The sequence below is a fragment of the Poecilia mexicana genome, unplaced genomic scaffold (assembly GCF_051168715.1).
Source record: "Poecilia mexicana isolate PSO_F unplaced genomic scaffold, ASM5116871v1 scaffold_13, whole genome shotgun sequence".
Taxonomy (NCBI): Eukaryota; Metazoa; Chordata; class Actinopteri; order Cyprinodontiformes; family Poeciliidae; genus Poecilia; species Poecilia mexicana.
Window position 1 is genome coordinate 12363904 of NW_028263382.1, and position 14716 is coordinate 12378619.

General features: G+C 36.6%; 1 protein-coding gene across 1 annotated transcript in view; it reads right to left on the reverse strand.

Annotated features, from left to right (window-relative positions):
* The window catches only part of b3glcta (beta 3-glucosyltransferase a), a 79406-nt gene that overhangs the window by 36267 nt on the left and 28423 nt on the right, over positions 1-14716 (reverse strand). The window contains exon 3 of the mRNA XM_088011686.1: positions 11354-11393. Within this exon, the coding sequence (XP_087867812.1) occupies positions 11354-11393 (40 nt within the window). The remainder of the gene's footprint in view (positions 1-11353; positions 11394-14716) is intronic.

A 14716-nucleotide genomic window follows, 5' to 3' on the forward strand; every position in this document is an offset into this window, starting at 1 on the left:
AACTAATTAAAGCTGAATTCACTGGCCTTGACTCCACACTAATGGCTTTCGATTAATCATCCAACTACGAGGCGAAAAAAGGGGAAAGGAAAAAATCCTGTTGTTGTGCCCTTCTTCCTCCATCTCTATCATTCCTGTGTCCTTCCGCTTGTTCAAAATCACCTTTGTGCACCATGTTGATAATCATGGCAGTGCAACCGTCCAGTCAATACAGCTACCTGTCTTAAAAGGAGGACAAACAGGACTTATAGCAATGCCTTCGGAGGCAAATATGCCTCAGGTTATTTTTAATGAAAAATAAATACACTGTAAATATTTAAAAGGTTGAAGGAAGAAAGTTATTTGAAACACTACAGCAAAAAAAAATAAATAAATAAATGAATAAAAAATGTTGGGACTTAATGGTTCAGTTTGGACTGATGATGTGGTTTAAGTGACAGGGATCAGTGTTGGGGTGAATGTTATGAGACTTTGCTTATCACTGTACTGTTGCGGAAAGGAGTGTGGCACTAGAGTTGAACTAGGGTTGTTCACTGTGAGATGTTTGTTTTGCAATCTGACAAACAGTTTATATTTAAGATTCTCTGAGCCAGAACTGCACCAAGGGCAAAAATAACTCCCAGTGGTGGCATGCCTTTGCTCTATTTGATTTCTGACAGCATGCTGCAAACTTTAAATGAAGCCACCAGTGCATTTAAACCCACAAATCTTTCAGCATGAGTCACCTATAAAAAACAATTACAATTCTTCTTGCCACACTACGCTAAGTCTAATACAGTTATTATATAATCCAATAATATAGTCATACATTTTCATGGTATCAAATACTGATACATACATGTTCTCTGTGATTTAGCACATTCTGGTTACACAAAATATGCAAGTTTTCTGAAACTTAGCATTTCATTGCAGAATGAACACATTTTATTTTAATTGAATTCCACATGCGAAAACACCGAAGACGGTAAAATTTAGAAACATTTCCTAATTATTACAAATATTGTGTCCTACAATTCAACAGAGTTTACAGTACCTTGGAAAAGTATGAGCACCTCTTTAACATGCATATGTTAAAAAGGGTTGCTCATACTCAAGCTTCAGTGAATTTTGTTGGGATTTAATGTGGTGGATTAAAATGGAGTGGAGCATAATTGTTAAGAGGAAGGAAAAGGATTACCAGTTTGCAAAAAATTGCAAATGAAAATGGCTAAAATGAAGGGAACATTAGTATTCAGTGCTTCTGAGCCATTACTTTGTTGACTCGAGCTACAAACTCCCAATTGGAGCTAGGTCTGAATGATTCCACAACATTAATATAATTTCAACTAAACCATGCCACTGCAGGTCTGGCTGTTCTGTAAGCTTAAGGTTGTTGTCCTGCAGGAAAGTCGACATCCTCCTCAGTCTCAAATGGTTTGCAGCCTCAAAGAATTCCACCCATCTTCCTATCAACTTTGAAAAGCTTCTGGCCTGTCATAGTGTCAGAAGTTCAAATTTCCTGCTGTGTCCCTTGGACTTCATGATTCTGTTTGTTCACTAATGCTCTCTAACAAACCAGATGGAGCTATAGTGAGACTAAATTACACAAAGTTGGATTATCTGGATTATCCCGAATGTAATTATTAGCATTAACATTTTAAATACAGGCGTCAGAGTAAGTGGGGCTAAATAGAAATGAGAACTTTTAGAGATTTACTTAAATAAGTGACTGTATAGTCTTCCTTCAAGTTCACACGTTATACATTTATCTGTCATAAAGCTTCTCAAAAGCACAGAGTTTAAACAGACAAAACAGAAAAGAGTTCAAGGATTATGAATGCTTTTGATAGATATGATAATAAAATAATTAAGTTGCTATGAAAACATGTTTTCTTTGCTAGCAAGTGAACCCTTAGAACTGGAAAATCAGTTCTTTCATACATGGAACAGTTAAGAGAGAGGGGAGGGGAAAAGAAGATTGGAGGTTTTGTGGGAAATGCAGTTAAATCCCTGGGCTCCTCAGTGCAAATGATGTTATTTTGCCAGGTTGATGGAACTAGAAAGCATGAGACCGGAGTTCAATTATGTCTACCAGTTCAGCATTGCTCAGGGGCCACTTCATGAAAAAAATAGAAGTCTGCATCAGCCTTGAAATATACTGGATGAAATAAGAAAGGAGTGAACGCTCCCTCCCCGACGTTGTTATTATCTGATGCTCTTCTTAAGGTGCAGAGCTATTCTCTAAAGGCCATCGCCATCTGGCTCACAGTGAGCTCAACAAACATTTCAGGTGCGCAGATACTGTCTCATAATTTTACATATCAGAAGTTACACAATCAGACTGAAGAGTGAACCCCGGGACTAATCGTCTACTAAATATTTGTTTTTCTAAGTGATCATATGTAAAGAAAGACTATATTTTCCAGGCCACTTGTGATGCAGTGTTGTCACCTCTGACGCAAATTGATAGTGACACTTCCTTAGAGCAGATTCCAGATGTCGCCAAGTGGTAGAAGAGATGAGGCTGCACCGACCTCCAGGGACTCAAAAAGTAGGTGTGTGTAGTCATGGGAATGGTTTATTTTAGCTTAGAGTATTAGCATCCACACAGCCCGAAAATGCTATATGGGAAGGAACTGCAAACATGCAAAACTCGTTCAACTCCGGCTCACAATTCTGCAAGAGTAATGAGGAGTCTCGGTGCAAAAAGTGGATAAGTAGAACAATTTTCATGATAAATGTCTGCAGAAAGCCTGATGGATAAGATTCAGTGGATGGGGCCATTAGGATGTTGTGGGAGCAAATCAGGTCCACAGCATGTCTTTGCATGCACACAGGCAGAGAAGTGAAAGGATGTCAATAGCTTATTTCCATACTATTCCCAATCCAGTAGGCGATTGTGCTGGTGTGAAAACCTGATCCACTCCAATGCCTCATATGATTGGACTCCTGGAGACAAGATGGTCCAGAATTATCTCTCACCATAAAAGTCAGCTTCTATTTTTTTCCCCACATCATGTTCAAGACAGTACAGGGGAGAAAGACAGTAAAATCATATTATTGAGAATAAAAGATTTAGGAAGTTAAAGTCTAAAGCTTATATTTAGCACATTACATTTTTGGGGAATTGTTGAAAGTTTGATGTAGATATAAAAACGATTTATTTCCCTCCCACCGACACTCATCTCATGTGGCACAAGCCAATGGATCAAGCAGTAAGTGCAATGATTTTCTATCAGCCGCCTTCTTCTGTTAATACATACTTTTAATTGCCTTGCAAAAGATCAATACAGAGCATAGTGTATTTAAGTTTCAGCATGCTGCAGAAAAATAAAAATCAATAACACAAATATCAACCAATAAAACACAGAGAACAAAATATCAAGGAGGAAGCAAACTGAAATTGAGTAAAATGAAGAAAAAGAATCAGCAGGGAGAGTGACAAAATACACACGCACGTATATATGTGTCTGCATGTATATGTGTGTTGTGTGAAAGCACTGCAGTGGCTAAACGGACATAAAGCTGCCTCCAGCCCACGATAATTACATTTATTTGAGGTTCTCTAGAGTTCAAGACTTTTTGCCTGAATATTCTCTAGACTAATGAATGCTGAACTCAACCCCGGAACCTCACTTAGCATCAATAATTCAGGGAGTCCAAGCAATTAATTCTTAACAGATTCCAGTTTTTGCCTATGAAGTCCATTTATCACTCCTAAAACTCGTGGATTAGTTGAAAGAGTATGGAACATGGTTTAAATGATAACTATTTTCTTTAAAAAGAAGAATTCAATAGAATGCATGATTTAATGCTTCTTATGCTATATGTAGCCAGGGCTTCTGGTATTTCTCACGACGGCTGGCTGAGTTTGGCTTGGAATGCGGATTTTATTAAAGGCGGATTCACTCAAGCTGAAAATAGGCAAATTTGAGACTGTGTCGAGTTTTTGGGAACATCTCTAAATAAAATAAAACCAAAATGAGAAAGGACAGCTTAAAACTTGAGGGGCTTTAGAAAGTAAAAAAAAAAAAAAAAAAAAACTATGAAAATATAAAATCGCAAAAATATAAACTCTTACAAAAATCCTCTTAAAACTTCAGTTCAATCTGCTCGCCTATGTGCATTTCTATTTATCTCCAGGATAAAGAAATCTCCCAGTCATTTATTTTCCCACACCACTCTAAACATCTATTTGGTGCCACACTCCATAAATTCAAATAGCACGAGTTTACTTTTAAGTGCCTGAATAGAAGGTAGCTGCAATTTCTTTTCCTGGTTCTTAAAGGCTTTTCACCCCTCATCTGAAGGGCTTCTTCACTTCTGACTGACTGAAGAGTTTCAGGCTCATAAGCCTTTGCAGGGACATTAACTTTTTCAGCATCCTTGAAGCTTGTCCACATGAAAAAACACCCAGGGACAAGTGTAGTATATGCAGCCTAGTGAGGTGAGGAGTGCACAGACCACAATATAAGAAAACTGATTCAATTCAAAAAGCATGTTGCAGATTACAGAAGGCTTGTCTCCTTAGTTCAAGACTAAAAAGGACTTTAAGATAAAGTGTATAAAAAAGAAGACAAGCAGCAGTAATAAAGGAATCAATGTTGAGTCGAGTATGCTAAGTGGCAAAAACAACACTCAGCGGCTTCAGCAAGTATTTATTTCTATATTTACAATCAGGGCTTGAAACCTTGACTTAGAAAGTTTTATGGCTATTTAAACCTTGAAACATGCTAAATGCATTCAGGGTCCGTGACTCACATGAATCACAGGGTTGGTGAGTGAGTGAGTGAGTGAGTGACACGCAGTCAATGACTCTCACAAGTTCAACCAGTTTCTTACAAAAACTAGTACCACCTCTTTTGACATTATTTTATAATCGCAAAAACAAATGGGTTCCAGTTATTAAAAATCCTTTTCTGACTAGATCAAAAATAAAGTAGCACATAAAGTGGGACAAAAACAACAGTCATGGTTTATGACTGTTTTTTTTTTTTGTTTTTTTTTTTACAAACAGGGAAAAGTTGCTGTGTGCATCGGCTTTCCGTTGAAGACTTTGTAGCCTCCTTTTATTGCACCTCCATCTCCATCTTCACTAAAAAGTATTGATATAAGAATCAGCATCGGCGATACTGGTGCTATGTTTACGAGGTATTGGATCAATACCAAAATATGCAGTATTGTACACCTCTACTGTCTAGTGATGATGTTTGTTTGTTGACTATTAAACGTCTGAAACTTCCATGAAGCAGCTGTGCTAGTGCTCATTTAGTAAAATTACTGTTTTTTATTGCCATGTACGTGGTCCAATAATATTAATATCACATTTTAAAATAGAAGAAGTTCAATAAGCTAAAAAAGTGTGGTCTGGATATTTAATAGAAGATTCACAGGTTTTGCTGTTTTGCTACAATCCATGTCCACACACCAGCTGTTGTATAAAAATATAAAATATAATTTCTGATTCAATTTATTGACTGTGCTGTGAGAAGGTTATATTCTATAAGGCCTTTGGCACAATTGGAAAGGATATGCATCTCAGCAGGTTTTAACACTTATATTTGAAAAAAAGCCTTTTTATTTTATTGCAGCTGGGTGAATGATTTCTTCTCCCCAGGCATTCAGGTAGAATATGCTCTCCAAGGTTTTTCTCTTTCTCCCAGATTTGCTGAGATGAACCGTGCTGCATTTTTAATAAGACTATGCAGCTGAATATGAATAGATGAATACTGTTCCTTTTTAGTTTGTGCCCAACATTCAGCAGCATAGCAGAAAATGGGCACTGTGTCGCATGTTGTGTACCATGAAGTTTAGTGAAAATGAAAAAAAAACAAATATATTGATTATCGTCTGCCTAACATGTTCAATATTGCAAATTAATTCATAATACGTTTTATGTGAAAGGAAATTAATTTGCCATTATAACATGGGTACAGATCGACATCTTTTTAAGTTCCAAATTTTATACTTTCCCAGACTCAAAATTAAAAAATTCTGAAAGTCGAAAGACATTTTTTTGATAGGACAGCTATAAAAGGAATGGATGGACAGACATGAAAAAAAAATGCAATATAGACATTTCTTCCCATATTCTATTTTTTGTCCATATTTAGAAAATACTTAATCTTAGTTTACTGACAGTGATCCAGTAAAGACACTATTTAGTTGGTTGTACAAAGAATCTCTTTTAAACAATTGTTGCAAAGACTGCATCACTTATATTTCAATGGTTTCTTAAAGTAGTCCCAATCCACAGTCATCGGAGTCATGTAAACGGCAAAGAAGCAATCTGAAACCATTGATGAAATAATTGATGTACACAGAAACCAGACATGGCTTTGTTAGCTTTCAAGGAGAACTCCTACTGAAACATTTTTCATTGATCTTTAAGAAGAATGAGGTCAGCCCAGCTGCAACATTCACAAAGCTCCATTAAAAAAAAAGAGAAAGAAATCATTCCTGCATCTTTATACCTGAAAACAGCAAGTAAAATTTACTTCTAAAGAAAATTGTTTAAAATGAATCTGACAACATTTCTTTTAACCAAGGGAAAGAAAATTCACCCGTTTTATTTGCCACTGTGGTAAATCTTCCTTTGGGCTACCACTGAAAATCAAAATAATCATTAAAATCACATGATTAAAGATGAATTGTTTCAGACGTGTCACAGAGGACACAAGCAGAGGAAGACAGCAGGAATATTTCAGCCAGTAAAACCAAAACATGTGGCTTTATTTTTAACTCTACAATTAGGCAAAATCCAGCCTATGATTGTTTTTTTTTAATTTTTTTTCATTAAAACATGCAGAAGGAGTTAATGAGTCCTCTGTCTCCAGTCCCCACTATAGCTTCCTACCAGCATGGCTAAATACCTGTTAATACCTCATTGCCAATATGTCAACTTTAAGGCTTTGTTCTCTACAAAGCTCTGGTTTGACTCTTTAACTTCTTACAAGCTTCACAGATGTCTTGAAGCACTGTTATAATAAGCTGAGATTCTGCTTCTAATTGCAAAGAGTGCCAAATAAACAACACAGGGACTTTATGCCTGAAGACATTTGACAAATAACTGGGACACAACATTCGAGACAAGAGCCTGAGGCATGTATACTGACCTCTGACCTCCAAGTAGCATATTTTAAAGCCAATTAAAACAACTTAAAGCATCTTAGTAGTCACAAAACACTAAATGCTAAGTGCATTGTGTGCTCAGATTGTACTATAAGCTGTGCCTGAAATCAATTTATGTGGGGCAATAGAAAGCTTGTTATTTTTGCTAATTATATGTAAAACACTATCAATAATGTTAAAGCTGAGTGTAGTATGACTGATGTTTGGTATACATGAATTAAAGCCAAAACAAAAATAGTTTTAGCAACATATTTAGGTTGTAAAGTAATATTTTCATTTTCAAAAAAGTTTTGTCTGTCTGGAAGTAACATTAACATTTTTGATCATTCCAACAGGAATATCAATTTAAATCGGAAAGAAAATCTGGGAAGGGAGCTAAAAGATTAGGGAGATGGCAAGGAGGCCATCCAACTTCAAAGACTTGAAGGTTTATTGTAAAAAATAAACATTCTAAATACCAGAGTAATCATGTAAAAAGCTGCTCAGTAATTATCAGAGTATTAGGGTTTGATTGCTGAGGAGGCGAAAAAAGATTTTTCAGTCCATTATTGAAAAGAGTATAAACTATCGACATCTAATAAACTGAAAATGGAGTAATAGTGTACATACATATTTTACATTTTTAACACTAAGAAGTCAAAAAAAAAATCAAAGACAAATGTTATCTTAAGAAGTTAAAAAAAAATCTTGAGAGCTTTGACTTGATATCCATTTTCTTTGTGTAAATTAGCACTTAGGCATGTAAAAAAATAAATCAAGCATTGTCCTCCCGCTGAAGTCAAATTATTGGAAGGATGTGGCGAGCCCAGGAGCCTTGTTAGACATAACCTCTTTTAAAAGCAAACAAGCTGGGTATTCCATTTGATACCGATAAGTCAAGGGGAACTCTGCCTTTATTTTATTCCTACCACACAAACAACATTCTCAGCAGGATTCTTTTGAGCTATAACAAAGGGAGCAACGATGAGGGTGTTAGAGAATGCAGCTCCAGTTCTCAGATGGCTGTTTGTATTTCCTCTCTGTGCTGAGGTGCCAAATGAGAGACTTAAGAAGTTGCTTTTGTGTTTGTTGTGACCTAGTTGAGGGGAAGGGCAGAGGTCCAGAAAAAAATGGGCAACAAAAGTTTTCTTTTTCTGGTGATTCTATGAGCTTCCTGAAACATAATTGGTACAAACTGAGATCTTCTTATTCCCTTATAAATGTCGTTCTTGCTGTCCAGTTAATGCTAAAATGTTGTACTGAATATCTACAAGCATAATGTTCTGATAAGAAATTGTCAGAAATAATTGTTTCTTTAAATATTACTTCTATAGCAAAATTCCTTCTACCAGGAAATACAGGTCAAACATTAAATACAATAATGGCAATCAGAGACAATACAGTAGAGATGTCACTATGATGAATTCAAAGCACATAATCAAAGATACCAACATCCAGAAACTACTATTGTTTTCTTTTCTGATTTGTAATAATTAGGTGAAGCAAGTCGATTTTGGTTGTGGATGCAGATATCCTTTGATGTTGAAAAGATGTAAATATGAAAGAAAAAAATATATATAAATTTTCATGACTCAATGCATAATCTTGCTATTATGGAACTTTGACATTCTCTGACATTCTAAAGTCAGAAACTGGCATGAATTAAAAATTCATAAGTTTTAGAAGGTTACAGATGTGCTCTAATGTATAAGTGGTTAGATTTATGAGACGCACACCTGGATATCTTCCAAAGGGTAAATGGTACACTCAGACTATTTTCCTGTTTCAGAACAACATCTCCCAGGTGCAGACATGCCATCAAACTTCAAACTAGATCCAGAATACATGCCTGAGACGGAGAGGAAGAAGCTGTGGCATGGCTGCATCTGGGAGATGTTCTGATACCGGGAAAGACCCAGGATGTTTCACTTACACTTTGGAAAATATCGAGATGTGCATCCCCTATTTTTACCACGTCAGTCTCGGAGGTCTTCTTGCGTGTCTTGTTGAAAATAGTTTTATATTGACAGAGAATATTTGAGTTTTAATATTGAAGCCTTTTAATGACGGTAAATTATGATTTCTCACAATTTCTGGGTATTGGTATTTTTTTTTCTTGTGAATATGAGAAATTAAATTTATTTAAAGTTTTGGAGATTTGGGGTGGAAATGTACTCATCTGTAGCCAGTTATCTTTTTTTTTTTTTTTTTTTCAATTATGTACCATTGCCCTAAGACACATTGCAAGAAGCCAAACAAAAACATATACATGAAGTTTTGTAATCATACAACCAGGCCACAACACAAAATTATACATATTACAGTACTGGATTCATGAGCACAAAATAAAACGAAATGTTAGCTTTTTTAGTGCATATTGTACGCTGCTGTTTTTATTTCTGTATAGTTTAACTGTAATCCAATGTGAACTAGTGAAGTTTCAACACAACAGGGCAACTCAAGTCAACTTCTTTCTTTTTTCTTTAAAAATGAGTCTCCATGTGTTTGATGAGAAGATTTCTGTTTTAATTTACAGGTACTTGCCTCCTGCAGATGTGCTGATGCCTTACATATGTAAACCGCAGTTGACTTTTATTTATTTATAGGTTTTTGTTTGTCAGTTAATTGTCATCTATTTTGATTTGAAGTACAAATTGTAATCTTTTTGTCTTGTGCTATTTTAATTCATTTCAGCTTTAGTTCTGTTTCAATCCATCTGACATTATACTACAGTGCCATGGGTTGACACATAAAATATGTAATAAAATGCCTCAGTTCCTTTCAAACATGTGATACCATATTTATCACCGGCCTCTGCTCGTAAAGACTCAGTGGCACTCTGTTGTCATGACTGATTTGTTGTTACTTCAGCAGAGAGAACCCCACCTCTTGCCTCACTGCCCTTCCCCATATCCATTTTTACCCTGAAAATTAATCTTTCATTGTTACTCTATCTGCCACCAGTCACTAAAAATGACATCTCTGCAGTCAGTGCACACTCTCTACCCCTTTCTGTCTGTTACAGTGCTCTCAGACATTGTACATTATACATGTCAGGTAATAAGTGGCAGATATACTGCCTACAAATACACCACTATTCTTTAGAGCAGATATGTATTAGTAATTATGTACATTTCAAATAATTTTTCCAAATACTTCATGTTTTTCTTTTTGGTTTTTTTTGGTTTTTTTCCCGTTTTGAAAACTGTGCCTGATATTAACAGAGTGTAGTAAACATCAGACACCCAAGCTTAAGAATGCCTTTGACAAAAAAGGTGAAGTTAATCGATTGGAGTATATGCCATCATTTGTTAATAATTATTTAAATGGTTTTAAATAGGGAGTTCCAGACCTATACATTTTTAATTGATCAGTATCAGAGTCACAGATGAAGCAAAATTATCGATACACATTGCTGATCTGCTGTGTGTGATTTACCAGTTCGCAAGCCACCCAACCGGGGTTTGCACAGTTTGGTTTTAGAAAGTCTCAGCCTATTTTTTTTTAAATTTGAGGCTTATACAACTGTGCTATGGCGTATTATTTACATTCAAATCATAGTCCACAACTAACCCTGATTTGGAGCACTTCATGACTATCCTGCAGAAATATCTTTCTCATTCAAACAAAAAATATCCACATCGAACAGACTGCATCATTCTGAATGTCATTGGTGAGTACGTGTAATACTGATGAAATTCAGTGTTTCATGATATATTTAACTACACTTTAACGATACTGAGTTTTCAGACAAATACATGGCACTGATTTTATTAACTTAGTGTCTGAAGGAGACGTGATGTGTCTAAATTGAAATGACTGGGGCTGGTGTCAGGATGAAAAACGTTCCAAACACACGTCTTTAGTTGTAAGCTTGACAGAGTATTACTGTGAGAAGCAGAAAGCTCAAAGTGTACCCAGGCTGTTCCAAAAAGACATCTGAGAGGACTTAATGAAGGGATTGAAGCCAAAAGTTACAGCTACCACAGTCATTGCTCTCAAAACAAAAAGGCTAAGCCTGCAGTTCTCTAACTGGATGCTGTAGTTCTCACATTATCCTATTATCTTGCTTTTCACATTAGCCCAAGACAGATTTCCGCCAAAAAAACACAAACGTGTTACCCCCTTTTCTTCTGTTTGCTTCTTTAAGTACTGGCACCCAACTTGCAAAAAACAATACAGTTCCATCTGTCTTACAGTGCAGCATAAACTACTAATTAACAAAGTGAGCACACAGTGTTAGTATTTGAAAAATAAGACTCACCCAGCTTATTGTTGTGAGGGACACGCATGCCGCTGTGGTTCTGAAAAGGCAAAAGAAAAGGAAATTAATAATTCAGGCAACACTCTTCAAATAATCTCTATACATCCAGTTTAACAACACGTAACTAGGTTATGTGAAGATGCTGGTGTTCAGCCCAGTACTGAAGCTCCTCTTCCTAATCACTAATGAAGAATTAATGATACAAAGTATTGAATCCCCTATGGCTTATTTGCAGAAATAATGGGCAATACCCCATGTCATTAGTCCTTCCTAATTGTGTGGGTTTTGTGCCTGCAGCATTTAAGCTCCAAGTATTCAGCTCAATTAAGGCACTGTTCCACCTTCAGAGCTGTCAGCACAAGCTGCAGACCACGGAGCGATGACTAAATCAATCACAGGCCATCGAAACTTTTGACGAACCGCTTTCACCTTCGCTTTTCAGATAAGATCGTTCAGTCCTGGGAGAAGGCGAGAAAGCACGGGCGGCAGAGCGAGAGCGGCACAGTATTAATAGATAATGATAAACTGGGTTTGATTTATGACTTCCTCTAGACTAACAATCATTTCACTGGCGGGCTGTTGCAGGCTTCCGAGAGCCTAACTAAGTCATAAATTCTGCCTCATAGGATGTGGTGCGGTAGTGACAGGGAATCCCAACAGTTTGATGACAGAAGCACCAATCAGCTTGTAAAGCACCACTTAATTTGGAAAGATTATTCATTTTCCAACTAAAAAAAAAAACCCAACAACTTTGTATTTCATCCACTTGGCTCTTATGGCTGTCCTCCATAATTTATTCCCAGACACGTTTATTTTTATTTTATTTTTTTTTATCTCTCCTCTAATTTAAATCTTGGATGTTTTGACAGGCTTCAAGTGAGATGAAGAAACAATAAGTTCACCACCTATGCAGACGTATTCATTGCAGTGATTTGTGTGAGACCTCGCGTCTTCACTCCACCCCCCCCTCAAGTAATCAGAGATACAAGGAAATTTATGCATGGGCAGACAAGATCATATCGGGGTGATTTGATTCAGAGGGTACATCAGCTTAATTGGACTCAGTAGCATTAGTCATGGCCACAAGGTTTCTGTCTCATCTCATCAGACACTCCTCGTATGAAATCACGATTTAAGCTGGAGAAAGAAGATGCCTCCAGAAAAAAAAAAAGAAAAAGAAATACGGAGTGGTTTTTTTTTCCTGCTCTGAAAATGTGAGAACATGACACTTTATCAGATAATTACCCGTATAAGATCCTTTCAACTAGAAAATACATCCCACTTTGCAGGTTATTATTATTGAGGTGGAAAATTCTCAAAAACTGAAAGCATGTACTGATAAAACCAATTAAGCAGCCTGGAATATGACGTACATGGTAATTCAGGAAGAGGACAGGCAGTTGTTGTTCATCATATCTCTTTCAAAATGAGGGTAACAGTAAACCACAGTGTTGTGACAGCCATGTAACACTCAATTTACTGCTCTGTCAAACATCACTAATTAACCTGACTGTACAGTGGGTGTAGAACAACACGTTAGGGTTTTCTGCACACATATCAAAATAGGAATAATTATTTTAAAAACTGTATATATATATTTTTTTTTTATCAAATTGTGAGATGGATGTATTGCTAGTGATGTTTCAGGACAAGCAGTGTTTAGAGTGTTGAAGTCATTCAGGTGATGCAATTCAAGATGTGGTCTGAGGATCCATCTGGGCCACGGGTCAGCAAAGAGCCACTTATGCCTACAAAATAAAACTTTCCCGGACCCGCAAAAAATGATTTTCTAAATGTGTTCTACGCCAAATGTTTTGTTATGGACAAAAGCAATATGAAACTAAAATGTATTTCTATTTTCAGCTTTTAAGACAAAATGAATCTTCTATTACAAGAGGAAAAAACTATTTTGTAAAAGGAGGTGAGCCTTTTCTATATAGGTATCACAGTTTAAAGGTAGTTGTAGCTACTATATGCAGACTTTGCATAAGAACTTACAGGAAAACTGTTAAAATAACTTTCTCATTTTGTGTTCATGAACAAAAGTATTTCCTTTTTTGGTTTTGTAAGCTACAGCGGTGGAGAAAAAGTCTGGATCGAATTAATAGGGGCTGTAGGCCGACTGCTTTAACTTTTACTTAAGTTGAATATGTCTTTGGTGGAAAAAAGCTGAAATAATGCCTCCAGATTCACTAAAAAGTCTTTAGAACGTTTAAAAAAAGGGGAGACAAATGGAATGAAAGACTGATGTTGCTCTGTAGCGAAGATCCATATGAAAAGGTAAAAGTGTGGACCCACAATTTTTCTCCTCCTTCTCAACATCACCGCACTTCAAATGACCTGCAGTAACTTAAAAGCTTACAAATGTTTTAATTAATTAATAGCTCACAAACGCACAGATAAGCAAAGGCAGACACTCACAGAGGGGAAAGAATCCCCCCATCGTTGCAAAAACACACCGACCTGCACGCTTTTCATGTTTGCCTGCTTCAGCACATTTGATCTCACTGAATGAGTCACAGAGTGGCGGTGATTTGCTAAAACTCAACTGTGCAAAACACAACAGTCTTTTACAGACCTTGGTGACAGGTGGCAAAATTATTTAAGAAACTGAACTGCGTACGTTGCAGTCAAGAAACACATAAAACCTTGAGACGTTACAGTGCGTCGATACAGCTGCAATTGCGACACAAATCTTGTACGTGCAAAAGATATACACTTAAAAACATAAAATATTATTAATGGAAAGCATAACCATAGAGAAGAGCTGCACAGTGGTGAAGTTAGTGACACTGATGCCAGCATGAAGTTTGCATGTTCTCACAGTGGGATCTCTCCAGGTACTCCGGCTTCCTTCCATAGATCAAAAATCATGACTGTTAGTCCAAGTTGCCCGTGGACATGAGTGTGTGCATAGTTGGATGTTCTGTGTGTCTCACTGTTGTCCTGTGATGGACTGGTAACCTGTAATCACGCCCAATGACCACTGGAGATAGGCACCACTCAGTAGCAGTAGTTTGACTTGCCTAAGGTTTCATTATGACCACAAGTAAAAACACTTCTTTGCTTGAGCAAAGAGAAGTCTGGGGGGCTCTGAATTTCTTCTAGAACATCAATTCAACAAATTTAATTTCTTCTTTAAAAAATGGCATATCACTTTTTAATACACTTCTTTGAAAACATGCCAAGAATTTGCCAGGATACACAGCAGGATCCATTCTTTAAGTGAAAATCGAATGCTACATTGATGGTCAAATCTGTATTTTATACGAGCTGCATTTGACTTCCAAATCATTTGCAGTTATGTCATACAGTAGTGATGTATGACCTTTGTCTGAGACCTTTCTGTCAGATTATCGAGTC